This window comes from Lampris incognitus, chromosome 1 (genome assembly GCF_029633865.1).
Source record: "Lampris incognitus isolate fLamInc1 chromosome 1, fLamInc1.hap2, whole genome shotgun sequence".
Classification (NCBI taxonomy): domain Eukaryota; kingdom Metazoa; phylum Chordata; class Actinopteri; order Lampriformes; family Lampridae; genus Lampris; species Lampris incognitus.
The window spans coordinates 111,644,253-111,663,549 of NC_079211.1; the positions used below are offsets into that span (position 1 = coordinate 111,644,253).

Here is a 19,297-nt window from a genome sequence, read left to right on the forward strand (position 1 = left end):
GAGCTCGTTGAAGGAGGCAGGGCGGTCCCAAACGATGAGATCTTTGATGGGCTCGCTCAGCCCCCTCCTGTACGCGCTCTTGAGCGCAGTGTCATCCCATTCACTGTGTGCCGCGAGTATCCTTACCTCCAAGGAATAATCTGCCACCGACCTGGCTCCCTGTTGGATGGAACAGAGGCGGCCGGCAGCGTCCTGCCCGTCAGCTGGGTGGTCGAACACCAGATTGAACTCGCGGCGGAAGGCACCATAGTCCGAGGCGAGCTGCTCGGTATGGCCTACCGCCGCTACGGCCCAGCTGAGGGCTTTGCCGGTGAGGAGGGACATGACAAGGGCTACCTTGGTCTCTCCTGTCCTATACCTAGCTGGCTGGTGTTTGAACAGGAGCTCACACTGACCAAGGAAACCCCTGCACAGCTCGAACTCCCCACCGAAGGCCTTGGGGCAGGGGAGGTTAGGCTCGCACCGGGGGTTGACTCGGAGGAGGGGGAACGTCGGGACCAGAAACGGGGAAACCGGAGGCCGAGCTGGGGGCAGAGACCGAGGCCAGGGCAGGGTGGTCGCTCATCCTGGAGACCGCTGTGGAGAGTGCAGCGATCTGCGCGGTGAGGGCATCTAACGCGCTCGTCGTGGCCTGGGAGCCGGACTGAAGATCGCTGATCTCTCCGGTGACACGGGTGAAGGCAGTAGTAAGCTCTGAGTTGAGAGAGGCAAGTTGGCAACTGTGACTTCTTACTACTGCCTCTAGGGGAACGGGGCTCTGGGGCGTCACAGGGACCGTCCGCTCCTTGGGTTTGCCTGGGTCCATAATGGCTTCGACGTTCTGTTATGCTCGCGCACCAGAACCTGACCCGTGTGGCGAAACCCAAGACAGACAGACACGAGATGACTTCAAATGCTACAAAGGGAGGTTTTATTGTGGGAGGGAAATGTATGGTGAAAAAAAGGCGTTCTGTTAGTGGGATGTGTGAATAAACTATGTGTGGTGTCCCGTGGTTTGCGTGTATAACTATGTGCGAGTGTTTTTAGCCAATGTGTGGTGCGGTATGTAAATGACCAGGAGGTGTTGAAAAAATGTGCGTGCACCTGGCGAGAAAGTCCAGTCCGTGATCCAAGAGGGGTTGTCCGAGAAAGTCCAGGTCCGAGATCCGGGAAGTCGAGTCCGAAAGGAGGGGTCCAGATAGAGGGACAAGGGGGGAGATCGCAGGAGAGGTCCGGGGAGAAACGTGAAGGTCGCTGGGGACAAGGGAGACGCGGGGAGCCGTGGAAATCGCGGAGGGAGAGTCGCAGGGTTCAGTACGTCGAAGCACTGAGAGACGTTCTGGGAGGCTTCTTGTAGAGGGCTGCCTGATTGCCACAGGTGTGCCTGATGGATGATGGCAAACACCTGGTGCAGTGCAGCGCGAGCCGAGCGCTCGGATGTTTCCGGCACATCCGAGCTGGGGGAGTGGCTTGAACGTGCCGGGGAGGCAGCTCGGGGCGGTGTAACCACAACACTCTTATCTTAGCACAGCCACAGTCAAACTAAGAAAAGAATCCAACATACAGCACGGCTCCACACCGGCTCTACAGTTTGAAAGTGGTTGAACTTTTGAAAACTTAGAATAATTGTGCAGATGTTTTTTGCAAAGTTGCCAACAGCTGGTGCTATCGCTGAATTCCAGAGGTTTGGCATTCAAATCATTAAGGCTACAGCTGAATACAGCTCAGCCTACAGACACTCCATCCATCCATCCATCCATTATCCGAGCTGCTTATCCTGCTCTCAGGGTCACGGGGATGCTGGAGCCTATCCCAGCAGTCACTGGGCGCCAGGCGGGGAGACATCCTGGGCAGGCCGCCAGGCCATCACACAGGACCCCCTCCCCCAAAACACACACACACACACACACACACACACACACACACACACACACACACACACACACACACACATTCACACCTAGGGGCAATTTAGTACGGCTGATTCATCTGACCTGCATGTCTTTGCACTGTGGGAGGAAACCGGAGCACCCGGAGGAAACCCACGTAGACAGGGGGAGAACATGCAAACTCCACACAGAGGACGACCTGGGGACAACCCCCAAGGTTGGACGACCCCGGGGCTCGAACCCAGAATCTTCTTGCTGAGACGACTGTGCCACCATGCCGCCTCCCCTACAGATACTCGCACACCTTTATTAAATCCATATGGATCTTTTAACACACACGTATATGTATACACAAGTAGTATGTATAAATACACACACAGACGCATGTTATTTGCATAGATGCATCCTCTCCTTACATTGTGACAACGAAACAAGCTTTATGTTCTCATGATCAATACTTACAATAAACTTCAAGAAATGTAATTCACTTGTGTGCATCTCATGCTGCAATTTAATAAAAAAAATGCAAGTTTCCCAGGCAACCTAGCAATCAATACACTTGGAAGGTACATCTCAGCTTCAGTGGTGTTGGCAGCAGTCTTTTGCATAAGACTGTTGGGGAGGCTAAATTGTGGGTGTGCAGTCCTGGTGATGTTAAACGGTTCACCAACTAGTCTGGGACGGAGACAAGCTAGTATGCAAATAGATCATGCAGGACAAAGCATCGTACTACATATAAGACTATAAGGTTTATTAAAGCAGACTGTGTGTAACAACAGAAATATTTTTTTAGCTCATTATTGTTTAGATGAGATCTCTAACTACACACACACACACACACACACACACACACACACACACACACACACACACACACACACACACACACAAAAGTGTATTCTATCAAACAGCTATCAACCAAATACAAACACATCTTGCACACCTGAGTTTAGTTATAGCACAAGGGAAGCAGAGCAGTGGGAAAAGTGAAAGTTACTCCCAGTTGTTATTTTGTGAAACATATAAATACAATTTGACACCTAGCTATCAAAATTAAGTGACTCACAAACTGTTTCACAGCTCTTATTCAGTGGATCAAACTATGCTGTTGATGAGTGTTCATGGTTTAAGGAGAAAGCGTAGGGCGGAATAACATGGAAGTCACTAATTCCCTACATTATAGATTGTTTTGTTTTTTTGTTTCTTGGATTTTCTCCCAATTGTATCTGGCCAGTTACCCCACTCTTCTGAGCCGTCCCGGTCATTGCTCGACCCCCTCTGCATCTGCTGATCCGGGGAGGGCTGCAGACTACCACATGCCTCCTCCGATACATGTGGAGTCGCCAGCTGCTTCTTTTCACCTGACAGTGAGGAGTTTTGCCAGGGGGACGTAGCGCGTGGGAGGATCACGCTATTCCCCCGTGTCCCGACTGACCAGAGGAGGCACTAGTGCAGCGAACAGGACACATACCCACATCCAGCTTCCCACCCGAACACACGGCCAATTGTATCTGGAAGGACCCACGACCAAGCCGGAGGTAACACGGGGATTTGATCCAGTGATCCCCGGGTTGGTAGGCAACAGAATAGACCACCACACTACCTGGACGCCCACAGATTGTAATTTTAATGTGTCTTTGGACCAGTGCTACCAAATTACTCTTGCTAAAAAATTATTCCTGCGCTGATGTATTTGTATGACTGGAAAGTGTTAACATACCTATTTGTGTATGATCAAAAGTCTTAGAATTCTTTACCATGGTGACACATTAGCATGTAAGCTCTTTTAAACAACCTAGACAATGCATGTGCCATTGTTTTCCATCGGCAAAACAAGAGGCAGCAGTGAAACAAGGTACTTACTGCCCACCAAAGAGCTGCATGCCCAACAGAGCAAAGACCACAATGAAGAGAAAGAGGAGGAAGAGCAGGCTGATGATGGACTTCATGGAGTTCAGAAGGGACACCACCAGATTCCTCAAGGAATTCCAGTACCTACACACACACACACACACACACACACACACACACACACACAGAGGGTATTAACACTGGTCTCACCACACAGAAGTATTTTTACTGCAGACAGAAAAGATGACTCACTTGGTGACTTTGAATATCCTGAGCAGTCGCAGAGCCCTCAGGACACTAATCCCAAATGAGGCACCGGGTTTGATGGCAGCCCAGATAACCTCAAAAATACTGCCGATAATCACCTGCAAACACAGATTCCTTAAATGTTTCTGCACATATATTTAAAACAAAAGTAAACAATTAGTGTTATCACCATTTCAGTGCTTACGTATTACATGCAGTTCCATTCATTTTTTGCCTATGGTAAATAAAATAGGATTTCTGGTTCCTATTAACGAATCATTTTGTCCTTTAAAAATGTCAAACCGAGACATTAGAAATACTATGGGGTGAATTCCGTATACGCTTCATCAATGTTGTCTGATCTCAAATTCATTATTCTTAAGAAACTAAGTGCGAGTCACCATTTTCGCTTCTAGTGTCGGAAGATGGCAGCACAAATTCACGTTTGCAGCGGCCTCACCCAGTGCCGGTTTAGGAAAATGGCGGCGCGAATTCAAGTTTGCGGCGGCCTCACCCAGTATCATCCATGCATTGTCTTTGTCCACGTCTAAGTTTGTCTTCATTTGATGTCTGAGAGAGCTAGTGCTGGATCAGCTGGGAGAGCTTGGTCTGCTGCGTCCTGTGGGCCCAGGGACCACGGCCCTTCCCGGAGCTGTGCCCAAAGAGGTAACACTGAGGGCGGTCTGACAGGACGCGGAAGCAGGGCAGGCTAAGCTAACTGCTAGCCCATGCAGACCAGCAGTTCCGATAACACCGAGGGCGGTCTGGTGGCGGCCTCGTCTAGCTTTGACTGTGTTTTTAGGGTCGTCGTGCGGAGTGCGGGGAGGTGTGTCTAAGACGTCTGGCTGGGAGAGTTAACGTTGGATCGGCTGAGGGAGCTTTGTCTGCTGCGTCCTATTGGCCCTGACCGGAGCAGCGCCCAAAGAGGCAACACCAAGGGCGTTCTGACAGGACGCAGAAGCAGGGCAGGCTAAGCTAACTGCTAGCCCATGCAGACCGGCAGTTCCGACAGTCATCTCCTGGCTGGCGTTCGTTCTCCTGGACAGTGTTTTTTAAAAAAAAATTTTTAGTTTAGATATATGTGTTAGTTTGGATATATGTGTTCTTGTAGTTCTTGGATGTGTGTTTTTGTCGTTGTGTTGCACTGCTGTGGGCTGGGGGAAACGATGTGTCGTTTCATTTCATGTGCGGAAGTGCATGAAATGAAATGACAAAGTGTTTCTGATTCTGATTTCTCTCAATGGCTACACCCAAGCCTAAAATGCTAAGCTAGGTAATGCTAGTGAGTTTATTTTTCGTTGCAGTTTCAAAATTGGTTCACATCCACCTAACTAAATACAGAAGTCCATACTGTATTCAAATGTCTTTTTTTTTTTTTGGGAATTTGTTCCCCCTTTTTCTCCCCAATTGTACCTGGCCAGTTACCCCACTCTTCCGAGCCTTTCTGGTCGCTGCTCCACCCCCTCTGCTGATCCGGGGAGGGCTGCAAACTACCACGTCTCCTCCGATACATGTGGAGTCGCCAGCCGCTTCTTTTCACCTGACAGTGAGGAGTTTCACCGGGGGGATGTAGCGCATGGGAACATCACGTTATTCCCCCCAGTTCCCCCCAAACAGGCACCCTGACCGACCAGAGGAGGCGCTAGTGCAGCGACCAGGACACATACCCACATCCAGCTTCCCATCCGCAGACAGGAAAAATTGTGTCTGTAGGGATGCCTACCCAAGCTGAAGGTAACATGGGGATTTGAACCAGTGACCCCTGTGTTGATAGGGAACAGAATAGACCACTACGCTACCTGGACACCCCACAAATTATACTTTCTAAACTTCACTTTTTTAAGTTAAACTAAAACATTTGTAATCCAGAAAAGAAGAAGATAAATGTCTTACATTAATGTATACAATAAATACTCTTCCATACCCCTGACCCTCTAAAAGCAACCTGTACCAACATGGGTTTATTTGGCTCAAAAGCAAGACAACTCACCCCAAAGTCAAAACAGTTGAATGAGGAGTGGAAGTAGCTCCTAGGTCCAAGGCCATACATTTTCATAGACATCTCGGTTAGAAACAAGCCAAGGAATACAAACTCAGCCAGGTCTACTCGGGTAGAGAAGGAAACACACAGATCAATGCCCCAGGTCAAACAGAAGCTCTTCTCTGATTCCTGCAACTCAATAGAGCGAGGATAACAATGACTGCTCTGCTGTATCCACAGTAAATCAGACAGAGATGGAATAATATGTGTGTGTGTGTGTGGGGGGGGTATAATTGTATGCTTGTTTGCTTGAGTGCACCCAGCATTCAGAAATTCAGACATATTCCATATCCTCACAGAGTGCATAGGTGAGCCACTCAGGCTGGTCGTAGTGCACGATGGCGACACACAGAGTGTTGAGGCCTACTAGACACAACACTGTCCAGTAGAAGCTCTGGGCCTTGACGAGACGGCGGATGGTGAAGCGGATCCTCTTTTCTTTTCTCCTGAAGTAAGACGAGCTCTCGTTCTTGCCGCTCTTCACACTAGCCCTGGCGAACGGCGACCCTGGGGGGGCAGTTGGGAGAAACATGCAAACTGGCGATAAAGATAAAAAGTCCAAACCGAAGGGCATTTGAATTTAACATATGTTCATTTGGATCTGCAGTGTAAGTCAAACACTGTGATTACACGGTTAACCAAAATGTCAATGATCAAATATTTTAGATCCTATCTTCCAACTGGGGGAGAACACATCAGGTAGAGGGGAATCTTTATTAACAGATATACACTACCGTTCAAAAGTTTGGGATCACCCAAACAATTTTGTGTTTTCCATGAAAAGTCACACTTATTCACCACCATATGTTGTGAAATGAATAGAAAATAGAGTCAAGACATTGACAAGGTTAGAAATAATGATTTGTATTTGAAATAAGATTTTTTTTACATCAAACTTTGCTTTCGTCAAAGAATCCTCCATTTGCAGCAATTACAGCATTGCAGACCTTTGGCATTCTAGCTGTTAATTTGTTGAGGTAATCTGGAGAAATTGCACCCCACGCTTCCAGAAGCAGCTCCCACAAGTTGGATTGGTTGGATGGGCACTTCTTTGAGCAGATTGAGTTTCTGGAGCATCACATTTGTGGGGTCAATTAAACGCTCAAAATGGCCAGAAAAAGAGAACTTTCATCTGAAACTCGACAGTCTATTCTTGTTCTTAGAAATGAAGGCTATTCCATGCGAGAAATTGCTAAGAAATTGAAGATTTCCTACACCGGTGTGTACTACTCCCTTCAGAGGACAGCACAAACAGGCTCTAACCAGAGTAGAAAAAGAAGTGGGAGGCCGCGTTGCACAACTGAGCAAGAAGATAAGTACATTAGAGTCTCTAGTTTGAGAAACAGATGCCTCACAGGTCCCCAACTGGCATCTTCATTAAATAGTACCTGTTAGAGCCTGTTTGTGCTGTCCTCTGAAGGGAGTAGTACACACTGGTGTAGGAAATCTTCAATTTCTTAGCAATTTCTCACATGGAATAGCCTTCATTTCTAAGAACAAGAATAGACTGTCGAGTTTCAGATGAAAGTTCTCTTTTTCTGGCCATTTTGAGCGTTTAATTGACCCCACAAATGTGATGCTCCAGAAACTCAATCTGCTCAAAGAAGTGCCCATCCAACCAATCCAACTTGTGGGAGCTGCTTCTGGAAGCGTGGGGTGCAATTTCTCCAGATTACCTCAACAAATTAACAGCTAGAATGCCAAAGGTCTGCAATGCTGTAATTGCTGCAAATGGAGGATTCGTTGACGAAAGCAAAGTTTGATGTAAAAAAAATCTTATTTCAAATACAAATCATTATTTCTAACCTTGTCAATGTCTTGACTCTATTTTCTATTCATTTCACAACATATGGTGGTGAATAAGTGTGACTTTTCATGGAAAACACGAAATTGTTTGGGTGATCCCAAACTTTTGAACGGTAGTGTATATATATATATACAGTGCATCCGGAAAGCATTCACACCTCTTCACTTTCCCCACATTTTGCTATGTTACAGCCTTATTCCAAAATGGATTAAATTCTTTTTTTTTCTCATCAATTTACACACAATACCCCATAATGACAAAGTGAAAAAGGTTTTGTAGAATTTTTTGCAAATTTATTAAAAATAAAAAACTGAAATATTGCATGTACATAAGTATTCACACCCTTTGCTATGACACTCAAAATTGAGCTCAGGTTCATCCTGTTTCCACTGATCATCCTTGAGATGTTTCTACATCTTGATTGGAGTCCACCTCTAGTAAATTCAATTGATCAGACATGATTTGGAAAGGCACACACCTGTCTATATAAGGTCCCACTGTTGACAGTGCATGTCAGAGCAGAAACCAAGCCATGAAGTCAAAGGAATTGACTGTGAACCTCCGAGACAGGATTGTATCGAGGCACAGATCTGGGGAAGGGTACAAAAAAATGTCTACAGCTTTGAAGGTCCCGAAGAGCACAGTGGTCTCCATCATTCATAAATGGAAGAAGTTTGGATCCACCAGGACTCTTCCTAGAGCTGGCCACCCAGCCAAACTGAGCAATCGGGGGAGAAGGGCCTTGGTCAGGGAGGTGACTAAGAACCCGATGGTCATTCTGACAGAGCTCCAGCGTTCCTCTGTGGAGATGGGAGAACCTTCCAGAAGGACAACCATCTCTGCAGCACTCCACCAATCAGGCCTTTATGGTAGAGTGGCCAGACGGATGCCTCTGCTCAGTAAAAGGCGCATGAAAGCCCGCTTGGAGTTTGCCAGAAAATATCTAAAGGACTCTCAGACCATGAGAAACAACATTCTCTGGTCTGACGAAACCAAGATTGAACTCTTTGGCCTGAATGCCAAACGTCACGTCCGGAGGAAACCAGGCACCTCTCATCACCTTGCTAATACCATCCCTACAGTGAAGCATGGTGGTGGCAGCATCATGCTGTGGGGATGTTTTTCAGCGGCAGGAACTGGGAGACTAGTCAGGATCGAGGGAAAGTCGAATGGAGCAAAGTACAGAGAGATTCTTGATGAAAACCTACTCCAGAGCGCTCAGGACCTCAGACTGGGGCGAAGGTTTACCTTTCAACACGACAACAACCCTAAGCACACAGCCAAGACAACAAAGGAGTGGCTTCAGGACAAGTCTGTGAATGTCCTTGAGTGGCCCAGCCAGAGCCCAGACTTGAACCCCACTGAACATCTCTGGAAAGACCTGAAAATAGCTGTGCAGCGACGCTCCCCATCTAACCTTACATAGCTCGAGAGGATCTGCGGAGAAGAATGGGAGAAATACCCCAAATATAGGTGTGCTAAGCTTGTAGCTTCGTACCCAAGACTTGAGGCTGTAATTGCTGCCAAGGGTGCCTCAACCAAGTACTGAGTAAAGGGTGTGAATACTTATGTACATGCAATATTTCAGTTTTTTATTTTTAATAAATTTGCAAAAATTTCTACAAAACCTTTTTTGCTTTGTCATTATGGGGTATTTGTATGTAGATTGATGCGAAAAAAAAGGAATTTAATCCATTTTGGAATAGGCTGTAAAATAACAAAATGTGGGGAAAGTGAAGGGGTGTGAATACTTTCCGGATGCACTGTATATGTGTATATATATATATATATGTATATATATATATACATATATATATGTGTGTGTGTGTGTGTGTGAATCGACCGTGCTATGTGTGTGTGTGTGTGTGTGTGTGTGTGTGTGTGTGTGTGTGTGTTCGTGTGTGCATGGGCCCTGTGATGGCCTGGCGGCCTGTCTAGGGTGTCTCCCCGCCAGCTGCCCAATGACTGCAGGGATAGGCTCCAGCATCCCTACGTCCCTGAGTAAGATAAGCGTTTTGGATAATGGATGGATGGAAGGATGAATGAATGTATATAATTTGCAGGCATGAGACAAGATTTTGGTATCAGAAGCATTCTGGTTTCCAATTTAGTCCAGTCCGAGTAGTATTGGCCAATCACGATTGAGTAGGCGGTGATTTCTACAGGAACATGCTTCGGTTGTAAGTTGGTAACAGTCTGTGTGGGGAGCGAAAGAGGCAAGATGTGTCTGGACCTTCAACACCTACGAAAGGTATCAATCAAATTGCAACCCCCCTCCACCAAGATCAGGTGGAGGGGTCCTCAGGGTAGATCAAAAATACGCAGGGGGTCCAGGACCCCAAAATGGTTGAGAACCACTGTTGTAGGGTATCTGGGTAGCATAGTGGTCTATTCTGTTGCCTACCAAAACGGGGATCGCCAGTTCGAATCCCCGTGTTACCTCCGGCTCAGTCGAGCATCCCTACAGACACAATTGGCTGTGTCTGCAGGTAGAAAGCCAGATGTGGGTATGTGTCCTGGTCGTCGCACCAGAGCCTCCTCTGGTGGGTCGGCGCACTTGTTCTTGGGGGGGAGGGAATCGCGCAATCCACCCACGTGCTACGTCCCCCTGGTGAAACTCCTCACTGTCAGGTGAAAAGAAGCGGCTGGTGACTCCACATGTATCAAAGGAGGCATGTGGTAGTCTGCAGCCCTCCCCGGATCGGCAGAGGGGGTAGAGCAGCGACTAGGACGGCTAGGAAGAGTGGGGTAGTTGGCCAAGTTCAATTGGGGCGAAAAAGGGGGAAAATACAATATATATATATATATATATATATATATATATATATAAATATATGTTGTAAGACGCCATACATGGTAAAATATGTATTGGCCTGTGTGGCAAGCAATAGGTGCTTTAATGAAGTATCCTATGCAAAACAGGCCCAACTCACAGGGGTGCAAATTCTGGTAGAGGTGAGTTTTAAATGGTGCAGAGGAACACATGGGTGGGAAGAACCACAACCGTAGGATGAATACGTCAAATGCAACATAATTAACTCATAAATTCTCCATAAAACGTTTTTCATATCCTAATGAGGTCAGCCTGTGTGGGTGCCAAAGTGAGAAGCCCTTGGCAGCAGCAGAGCACAGAGCACTGCCCCTCTCTGTTCTCCTCACCTCCACACCCCTGCCTGAACTATATTAAACCATCTGCATCTTAAATTAAGCCTAAACGTCAAGTGAGACTAGACAAAAAGGGAAAGGAGAAAAATTGTTCTATTAGCGTGTCATTACTGGTACAGGAAGAGTAGTGGCCTTAATCATTTCTTGGTCTATTTTAATCCAGTCATCTGACTGCCTTGAATATCCATAGCCTAAAGATCCAAGCTATACTCATTTCTCTCTCTCTCTCTCTCTCTCTCTCTCTCTCATTTTCTTTCAAGCTACCTCGCTATCTAAAATGTTGGCTGAGCTTAGGGGTTAAAAATGGACTAGAGACAGACAATACAAAAGATCTTTGAAGAACAGACCTCTGCTATACTTCTATCACTACCAACGACAGTTTCTGGAAAAGATTAAGTCATTATGTAAAGTCATAACAGTCATTATGAAATAAGAGGAACAATTCTGAGCCGATTATCAGAGTCCATCAGTGAATGAAATAAGGAAGAGTGGTCTTGGCTGCAGAGTTGAAGGTGCTAAGATTTTCATTGGGAGTGACGAAGGACAGGATTAGGAATGAGTATATTAGAGGGACAGCTCAGGTTGGACGGTTTGGAGACAAAGCCAGAGAGGCAAGACTGAGATGGTTTGGACATATGCAGAGGAGAGATGCTGGGTATATTGGGAGAAGGATGCTGAATATGGAGCTGCCAGGCAAGAGGAAGGCCAAAGAGGAAGTTTATGGCTGTGGTGAGAGGACATGCAGGTGGCTGGTGTGACAGAGGAAGATGCAGAGGACAGGAAGAGATGGAAACAGATGATCCGCTGTGGCGCCCCCTAACGGGAGCAGTCGAAAGTAGTAGTAGTAGTAGGTCTTGGCTGCAGAGCTTGTCTAAACAACAAAGAGATTGTAGTCTGGCCTTCTGATAGTTGGAGACGGACTGTTGGAAGTGAGACAGGAAGAGTGTAACTCAGGTATTGTCCTCACCAACAGATGAGATGTCGGTGAAGTGGTCCTCCCCTTCCTCTGCGTTGATGAGGTCATTCTTACCCTTCTTTCCTCTTTTCAGTACTATGAATACAGAACGAGAATGCAAAAAAAATAAAAAATAAAAAATAAAACTGCAAAATTATCAACATAATCATATTAGAAATGAGATCTTTTCATTATCTTTTAATCCACTGTGTTTTTATAATTTTTGTTTTTTGGTGGGTGAAAATTTTCACATCTTCGCATTTGCAGCATTGTGAATCGAAGTGAGTGAATCCTAACCAACACTGAAAAGCCCGTGAACATCATACATCTGGGTGCTTCACATCAGATATAGCTTAGGATGAAACAGCCTTCTCTTGTGGGAAGCCTCTCTGCACTGGATAATGCAGCAAGGCTTCAAAGCAGCATTAAGAGCCCTCATACACCCACTCCGATTCTAAACCCTGGTATGTCTCAAACTCTCTTTCCTGTCATAATCTCGTTACCCTGCCACCCTCCCACCCGCTGTCACTGTGGGTTCACTCCTGGCCAGGCTGCAGATGAGAGGCATCACATGCAGACACCCAGAGGTCTGAGTCTGAGCTACATACTATGCTCTCGCCTCTGTAGATGTTCACATAAACATGTCTGGCTGAAGCTTGATCTCACAGTATGGAGTGAGCCATGTAGACACACTTGTTCAACAAATTTACATACAGATATTTCATGAAACAATGGCAGACAGTGGCGACAACAGCAGCTCCGCAGGCTGCCTCGGGAGAAACGGAAAAGATGAGATCTAATGGAGGACATCAATTATAAAAGGAACGATGTAAGCAGAGTAAATAAATTTTCACACAATGGAGGCACGTGGAGGAACAGCAAGACCTCCACGCATATGCAGAGATGGCCATTTCTTTACTGGACAGGCACAATAACAGCTACCCTAGATAGCATCCGGATGTGGGCCACTTCAGGCAATTATGCGGCACTGATGGCCTTCTTCTGGCCCTGATAAAATGGATGTGAGCCTGAAGTGGCCCACATGTGTAATAGCAAATATGAAAAACAGTGGCTAAATTGCTGGACTAAATTGTTAGGTTAATGTTTGTAACGTTTTATAGATTAGAACTCAGAACGAATTTGACGGTGACTTCTACAAGCACCAGTTAATAGTTAAAGATAGAAAAATCAAACACTGGTTGCTTTGTCATAATCGAATTTATTTCACAAATATAGGCAAAAAAAACCTACCTCTTAATTTGCCAGATAAATTCATATATGACGGGGCTAACAATGTCAGTTTTTACTCTGAGCAGCAGTTTCAAATTCAGCCACTTATTTCTAGTTGTAATGGGCTTGCTGTTACAAGATATGATTAGAGAATGTAATCTTGATGTGACCATAGATAAGTCTGTAGTATAGATGATAAATACATGGCAGATGTTACCTGGCTTGAGAACATTCTGTCTAATATCATTTTCCCAAGAATGGTTTGTTTTTCTTTTAAATTAAAGTAATTCAAATCTCAGTGGTGAACACACTGGTCATCATTCACATTGACCCTTCCCAGCAGTCACCACTGCACTGGACTAATCTTGAAAATTCATTTGCATGCAATATACATTATCTTTTGAAGCTCATATAAACAATGTTACTTGGTCTGCATACTTCCACCTACGCAATATTAATCGTCTTCGTCCATCACTTACAGCTAACAGCACCGCCATACTCACTCACACCCTGGTTACATCCCGTATTGACTACTGTAATTCTATCCTCTTTGTGCTTCCCCTCAAGCGTCTTCGTAAACTTCAATTGGTCCAGAACTCCTTCCATAGATCATCACTCCTGTTCTTCAGCAACTCCATTTCCTGTTAAATACCGTACTTGATCCTGCTCCTCACCTTGAAGGCCCTTATTAACCTAGCTCCTTCATATTTTTTATCTTCCTGAACTCCTTCATACCCACACGCCCACCTGCACTCTCAGATACTCTTCTGCTCTCCAACTCACTACACCACTGGCCCACTTGACTACCATGGGGACTAGAGCCTTCAGTCATTCTGCCCCCCGCCTATGGAAGTCTCTCCCACAAGAAATTCACAACACTGACTCTCTTTCAACCTTCACATCCCATCTCAAAACGTACCCTTTCAAACTCGCATATTCAGTCTGATCCACGCTTCATTGAGTTTTGTGCAGATGATGATTTTATACTTGTCTGTTGTGTTAACTTTTTATTGTCTACCCTGCTTTGTTTTGATCTTATGCTGTCTGACACAGTGCTGCTTGTTTTTTTACGGTGTTCTGTAAGGTGTCCTTGAGTGCTCTGAAAGGCGCCCACAAATAAAATGTATTATTTTTACTACTGTTTACAACTTGACGTCGAGACAACAGCAAAGGATTAACAATTCGGTCAAACTGTAGTTAAACCACGGTGCAATCACATTTGTAGTCACTGAAATCGATCAGCCGATAGAACTTGTAAGGGATATTGCCCGACCAGCTTCCATAGGGTTAAGTCCATAGGGTTAGAGGTTGTGTCAGGAAGGGCATCCGACGTAAATTTTTGCCAAATCGTGGAATGACAAAGACCACCATCGGTGCTGTGCTCTCACAGGGCACCAATGGAAACTATCAAATCCACTGTGGCGACCCCTGGGAAACAGGGAACAAGCCGAAAGAAGAAGTCGATTGTCCGACCAGCTTCAGCGGAGTCCATTAATTCCCAATTTTGAACACTTCGAAGGACATTATCCCGCTTATACCATAGTCACTTGCCAAAGAAAAAATAAGACCATTAATTTATATTTTCGTGAGTTTTGCGATCAAATTTACAGTTTTTCACAAGCCATAACTCAGTTTTCCTGGTAACACTTGAGGATTTGATTAATACCTGGAACAATTATTACAATCCTATAGGGTTCTTATGTAATGGAAACGTTGTTCACTAATCCAGTATATAGGACGAACCTTAAACGCGACTTGGTAACGGGAGATATTTCTAGTCTGCTCAGCTCATAGACCCCTTTGGCTTAGCTATAAGCCGGAAAGCTAAAGTTAATGCTAGCAAGATTCAAATTCAATAACGTTGCGTATGGTTGAGAAACAGTAAATATAATTTGACAGTATGACAAACAACAAGACCAGCTACCTATCCGTGCCGTTGTCTCCAAATCAATACCAAGATTTTCACGAAAAAACAAACAAACCGTGTGCACTGTCGACGGCGGCCTGAAATAGCGAGTTGAATAAATTGCGCGTTTTAGCCAGCGCATTAACTTAGACGGTGAACAGTTAGTTTCGCTGGACACCCTACAGCCAATCAGAATCGAGTATTCACCCACCAGCCTGAAAATGGCTGACACACGCTTCTATACTGCATACGTGTGATTTGTTGTGTGATTTGTTCTATGATGTGGCTTTGTTCAAACAATTAGCATCGATCGCTGCCACGATTCTTGTTTGGAATTCTGTAATGTGTCTTGTCTTGTGTCAACTACAGGATGTAACCTTTTTTTAAATTAATCTTTAAAACTATAATTGGAACATTCACTTTTTGCATAAGCCTTCTTCAACTTGTTCTCTTGGAGAGGGAGACCACGTCAAAACTAAAAGAAAAAAAAGAAGATCAAAATGCCTTCCCTAAATAGTCTGGCTTGCAAAGTTTGCCTACCCAGATCCCCATGCCTCCGAAACCACTCCTAAACAATATGGAGACCGTTACAGAAAAGAGGCTCGTTGCATTCAGCATTTTTTTCCAGTGCTATTCATGCAGCACCAGAAATGAAAACATAACGTCATCGATATTATTATTTTGTTATGACAAAATATAGAAGCCACATATTAGTGCTCCTGCATCTAAATTTTTCACGTATTATACAATATGCACTACAACATGCCTAAAGGGCTAATCACTGATCAACAACAACATAAGCACTGGTGTCCTTGTCCTACCAAGTGATATTTCTTGCTGGTATTAATTAATAATGTAAGTTCAGGTCTCTTCAGTCTCACATGAGCAGTCTCCAAACTTAACTTTGACATTTATAATGAAACATCCTAGCAGGGTATTGACAATGCAAAATAATGTAGGCCAATCAAACCTCTTTGCAATATCAGTTATCAATGTTATTAAAGGGTGGCAACACAAGTTGTTGAATGTGAAACACTAAAAGACGATTGCCAAGCGTTCCTTGACACCAGTCAGACGGTTGGTTAGCAGCATGTGGATGGCCAGAATGAGGGAATGCTATAAACCTCCATCCTCCTGTGTGCTGGGCAGGGCAAACAGGCAGAGCATTGTCTACAAGCATCCTTCTAGATTATTTACAACTCACTGAGGAAGACAGTCCTCGATTGTCAAGGCCTGATGCCCAGGAAGTCAGCACTGGCTCTGGGTGATTGCCTATGACGATGCTGATCATGCTCCTAAATTCCTGTAGGGAGCACATGTAGCTAGGAGTTTCCTCACATGGCAAGATTATCAAGTAGGTGACACGAGCAATTCTCTGTCTGCCTCCAAAACCCAAAATTCTGCTAGGGCCTTGTCACTGGCCTTGTTCCTTGGCTGCAGCACTGGCCATTCTGCCCCTTCAACTGGTAACATTAGGACCCCTAGACCTCTAGGAAAAGACTAATAAAACACAGCCTCCTACAAACCATTTTCTCTCTTTTGTACGCCTCCCCAAGCTCCTGTCTTCCTGATTCCCACTGCTGTTGACTCACTACAGGATCTCACAAATGCTGAGACAGAGGCGTTGGCATTGTTGTTAGCCAGAACATTTCCATGACAGCTATACACTTATGGAAGTGAGATAGGTTATCCAAATTTACACAATTTCAACACCCTTGCCCAATCAAGTTAGGCTGAATACACATGTATACGAGGGGTTATGTTATAAGGCTCTGTTTGTTTCAGGCTGCCTGCAGTATGTGACCAGACACTGCCTACTTCAACCAGAGATATTAGTGAAGGCATCACAGCTGTCTGTTGGGTGCGTGCATGGAAATTTCATGGCTGTCACATGGTTCCAGGGAAAATTAAATGCCAGGGCAAATAGCATAGAGTGAAGGCCACGTTATATAGCCACACTTTAACTTGGGCTCAGGTATTTGAACGATGACTGTGATGGGGAGGTATTTATGAAAGGTTGGACATTGTAAGGAACAAGGAAGGGGGGGTGACATTCTTAGCAGAAGCTCCAGCAACCACCTTTCCTATGGGTAATTTAACATCTGGAACAGTCTTGAAACAACACCTGGCAGTTAAAAGATGGCTGTGAAGGATGGCCAACCTCTGTTCCCCGATGCTCCTCAAAGCTCCCCTAACTGCATTCTATAAAAGGCTCCACATGCTGAATCACGACCTTCGTGCTAATAACAAAATGACCCAGTCGTTGATCTTCAAAAACCATCAAATATTTGTCCAAGCAGCTCATCAAAACCCAATATCTGGTCAACCGGGAAACAATAAAACACTTAATTCTCAAATTATTCACCAAATAGCAAGGTCCATCCCTCGCTGGTTGATAACAATTTATGTACGATAGGACATTGATTGAAAGAGACATTATTTGTGATCATATCATTTGAGGGGACCATCTCTTACCAAGCCAGAGAGAAGAAGAAGCAGCAGAAGTGCTTTTTGCCCCTGCCAGGACACAAGGACACAATGGATTGTGGATCTAGTCATTTCACTTGTCTAAACACAAGTGAAATGACTTGAAAAGCAGAAATAAAAAGCAGTGCTGAAAGTTGGACCATTAGAGGTAGGTCCTAAAGCAATCGATGTAATCCCAATCCATTTACGCTCAAACACGAAAACACTAAGCGCATCACTGTGGACTCAAGGAGGATGAATGCAGGGACCAAATTCTATACCTACTACCCAATACCCATGTTGGACAAATGTTGAGTTGGTTAGATACTGCTAAAAAAATTTGACACAGAATGTTCCCAAGGGCTACTGGCAGATTAATTTGTCCCCCAGAGTCCAAGCAGAAAACTACCCTTCGCACTCCATGCAGATTCATCCATCCATTAGACATTGGCACCAGAGCACTGACCATATTTTAGCAGCTAATGGATAGGTTGCTTTCCCATTATGGCTCACATGCTGTTGCTTAATCAGATAATGGTATCTATCGCAGAAACTGTCAGGATTACTTAGCAGTTGCACTCAAGAGGTGTCCTGGGGTTCTTGGGCGATGAGGGGCCCATAGCGAAACCAAAGATTTGACTGAGAGGTAGACAAAACAACAGCATTTTCAGTTTGCTTCAAGGCCCAGGTCTAAAAAGGATGTGAGGGACTTTTAGGGGCTGGCTTGTTGCTGCAACCATTTCATCAAGGCCTTCTCAAAGCTAATCCGCCCAGTGCAGTTAGTAGGCACCTCACATCTAGTACGGTGGTCGGGGGAGTGCCAGAAAGATTTTAAAAGGGGTAAACAGACCCATTGTGCAGGGACACTCCTATACCTTCTTGACTCCTCTCCCCCTTTTCATCCTCCGGTCATATCACACATATCACCACATCATAGGACTGTGGGACACTTTATCACAAGAGCCACCTGGTCCTGTACATGCTGACTGCCCTCACAGTGTGATTCTACTCACAGTTACATAAAAAAACGTAATATCTGGCTGTTAAAAAAAGCGTTTTTATCTTGTGATGCTACCACCTGGTGTGCCAGTTAGACCTTTGTTTGAAGAGCTTCCCACTGCAGATGCATCTCACTACATGAAAGATACCAGTGGGTGGAACACCCGTTTGAATCGCTCAGGTGTGGTCAACCAGGTCCACATAGTACATCTAGGCCTTATTACCCTTTCCTTTTCATGTGCGTGTGCTTATGCATTGGACTGATTTTGTGTGTTTTGTGTTATTACTTTGCAAGATAAGAAAAACATCCAGTGACATCATCAATCAATAAATCAATCAATCAATCAATCAATCAATCAATCAATCAAAGTTGCACTTTATGTAGCGCTTTTCTAGCTGCAACAGCCATTCCAAGTGCTTTACAGTTAATTGATTAATTAACGATGCTCAACAAACAACAGAAAACAAACAGAAGAAAAAAAATAAAACCCCACACAGAAAAATAATAATAAAAGAATAAAATATAAAAAATATTTGAAATATAATATAAAATATAAAATATATAATATATAAATATATATAAATATAAATACATAAAATATATAAATATATACATTTTATATAAAATATAATTTATAAAATATATAAGATATAAATATATATAACTATAATATATAAAATATAATAGTAACATAAAACATAAAAGAATAAAAGAATAATAAGAATAAAACCACACACCTCATGACCTCTTACATAAGCACAT

General features: G+C 44.5%; 1 protein-coding gene across 1 annotated transcript in view; it reads right to left on the reverse strand.

The window, feature by feature from the left end:
* Positions 1-19,297, reverse strand: part of cacna1ba (calcium channel, voltage-dependent, N type, alpha 1B subunit, a) — a 269,201-nt gene that overhangs the window by 117,999 nt on the left and 131,905 nt on the right. The window contains 5 exon segments of the mRNA XM_056281288.1: positions 3,732-3,863; positions 3,972-4,084; positions 5,956-6,068; positions 6,304-6,543; positions 11,946-12,029. Coding sequence (XP_056137263.1) covers positions 3,732-3,863; positions 3,972-4,084; positions 5,956-6,068; positions 6,304-6,543; positions 11,946-12,029 — 682 coding nt within the window.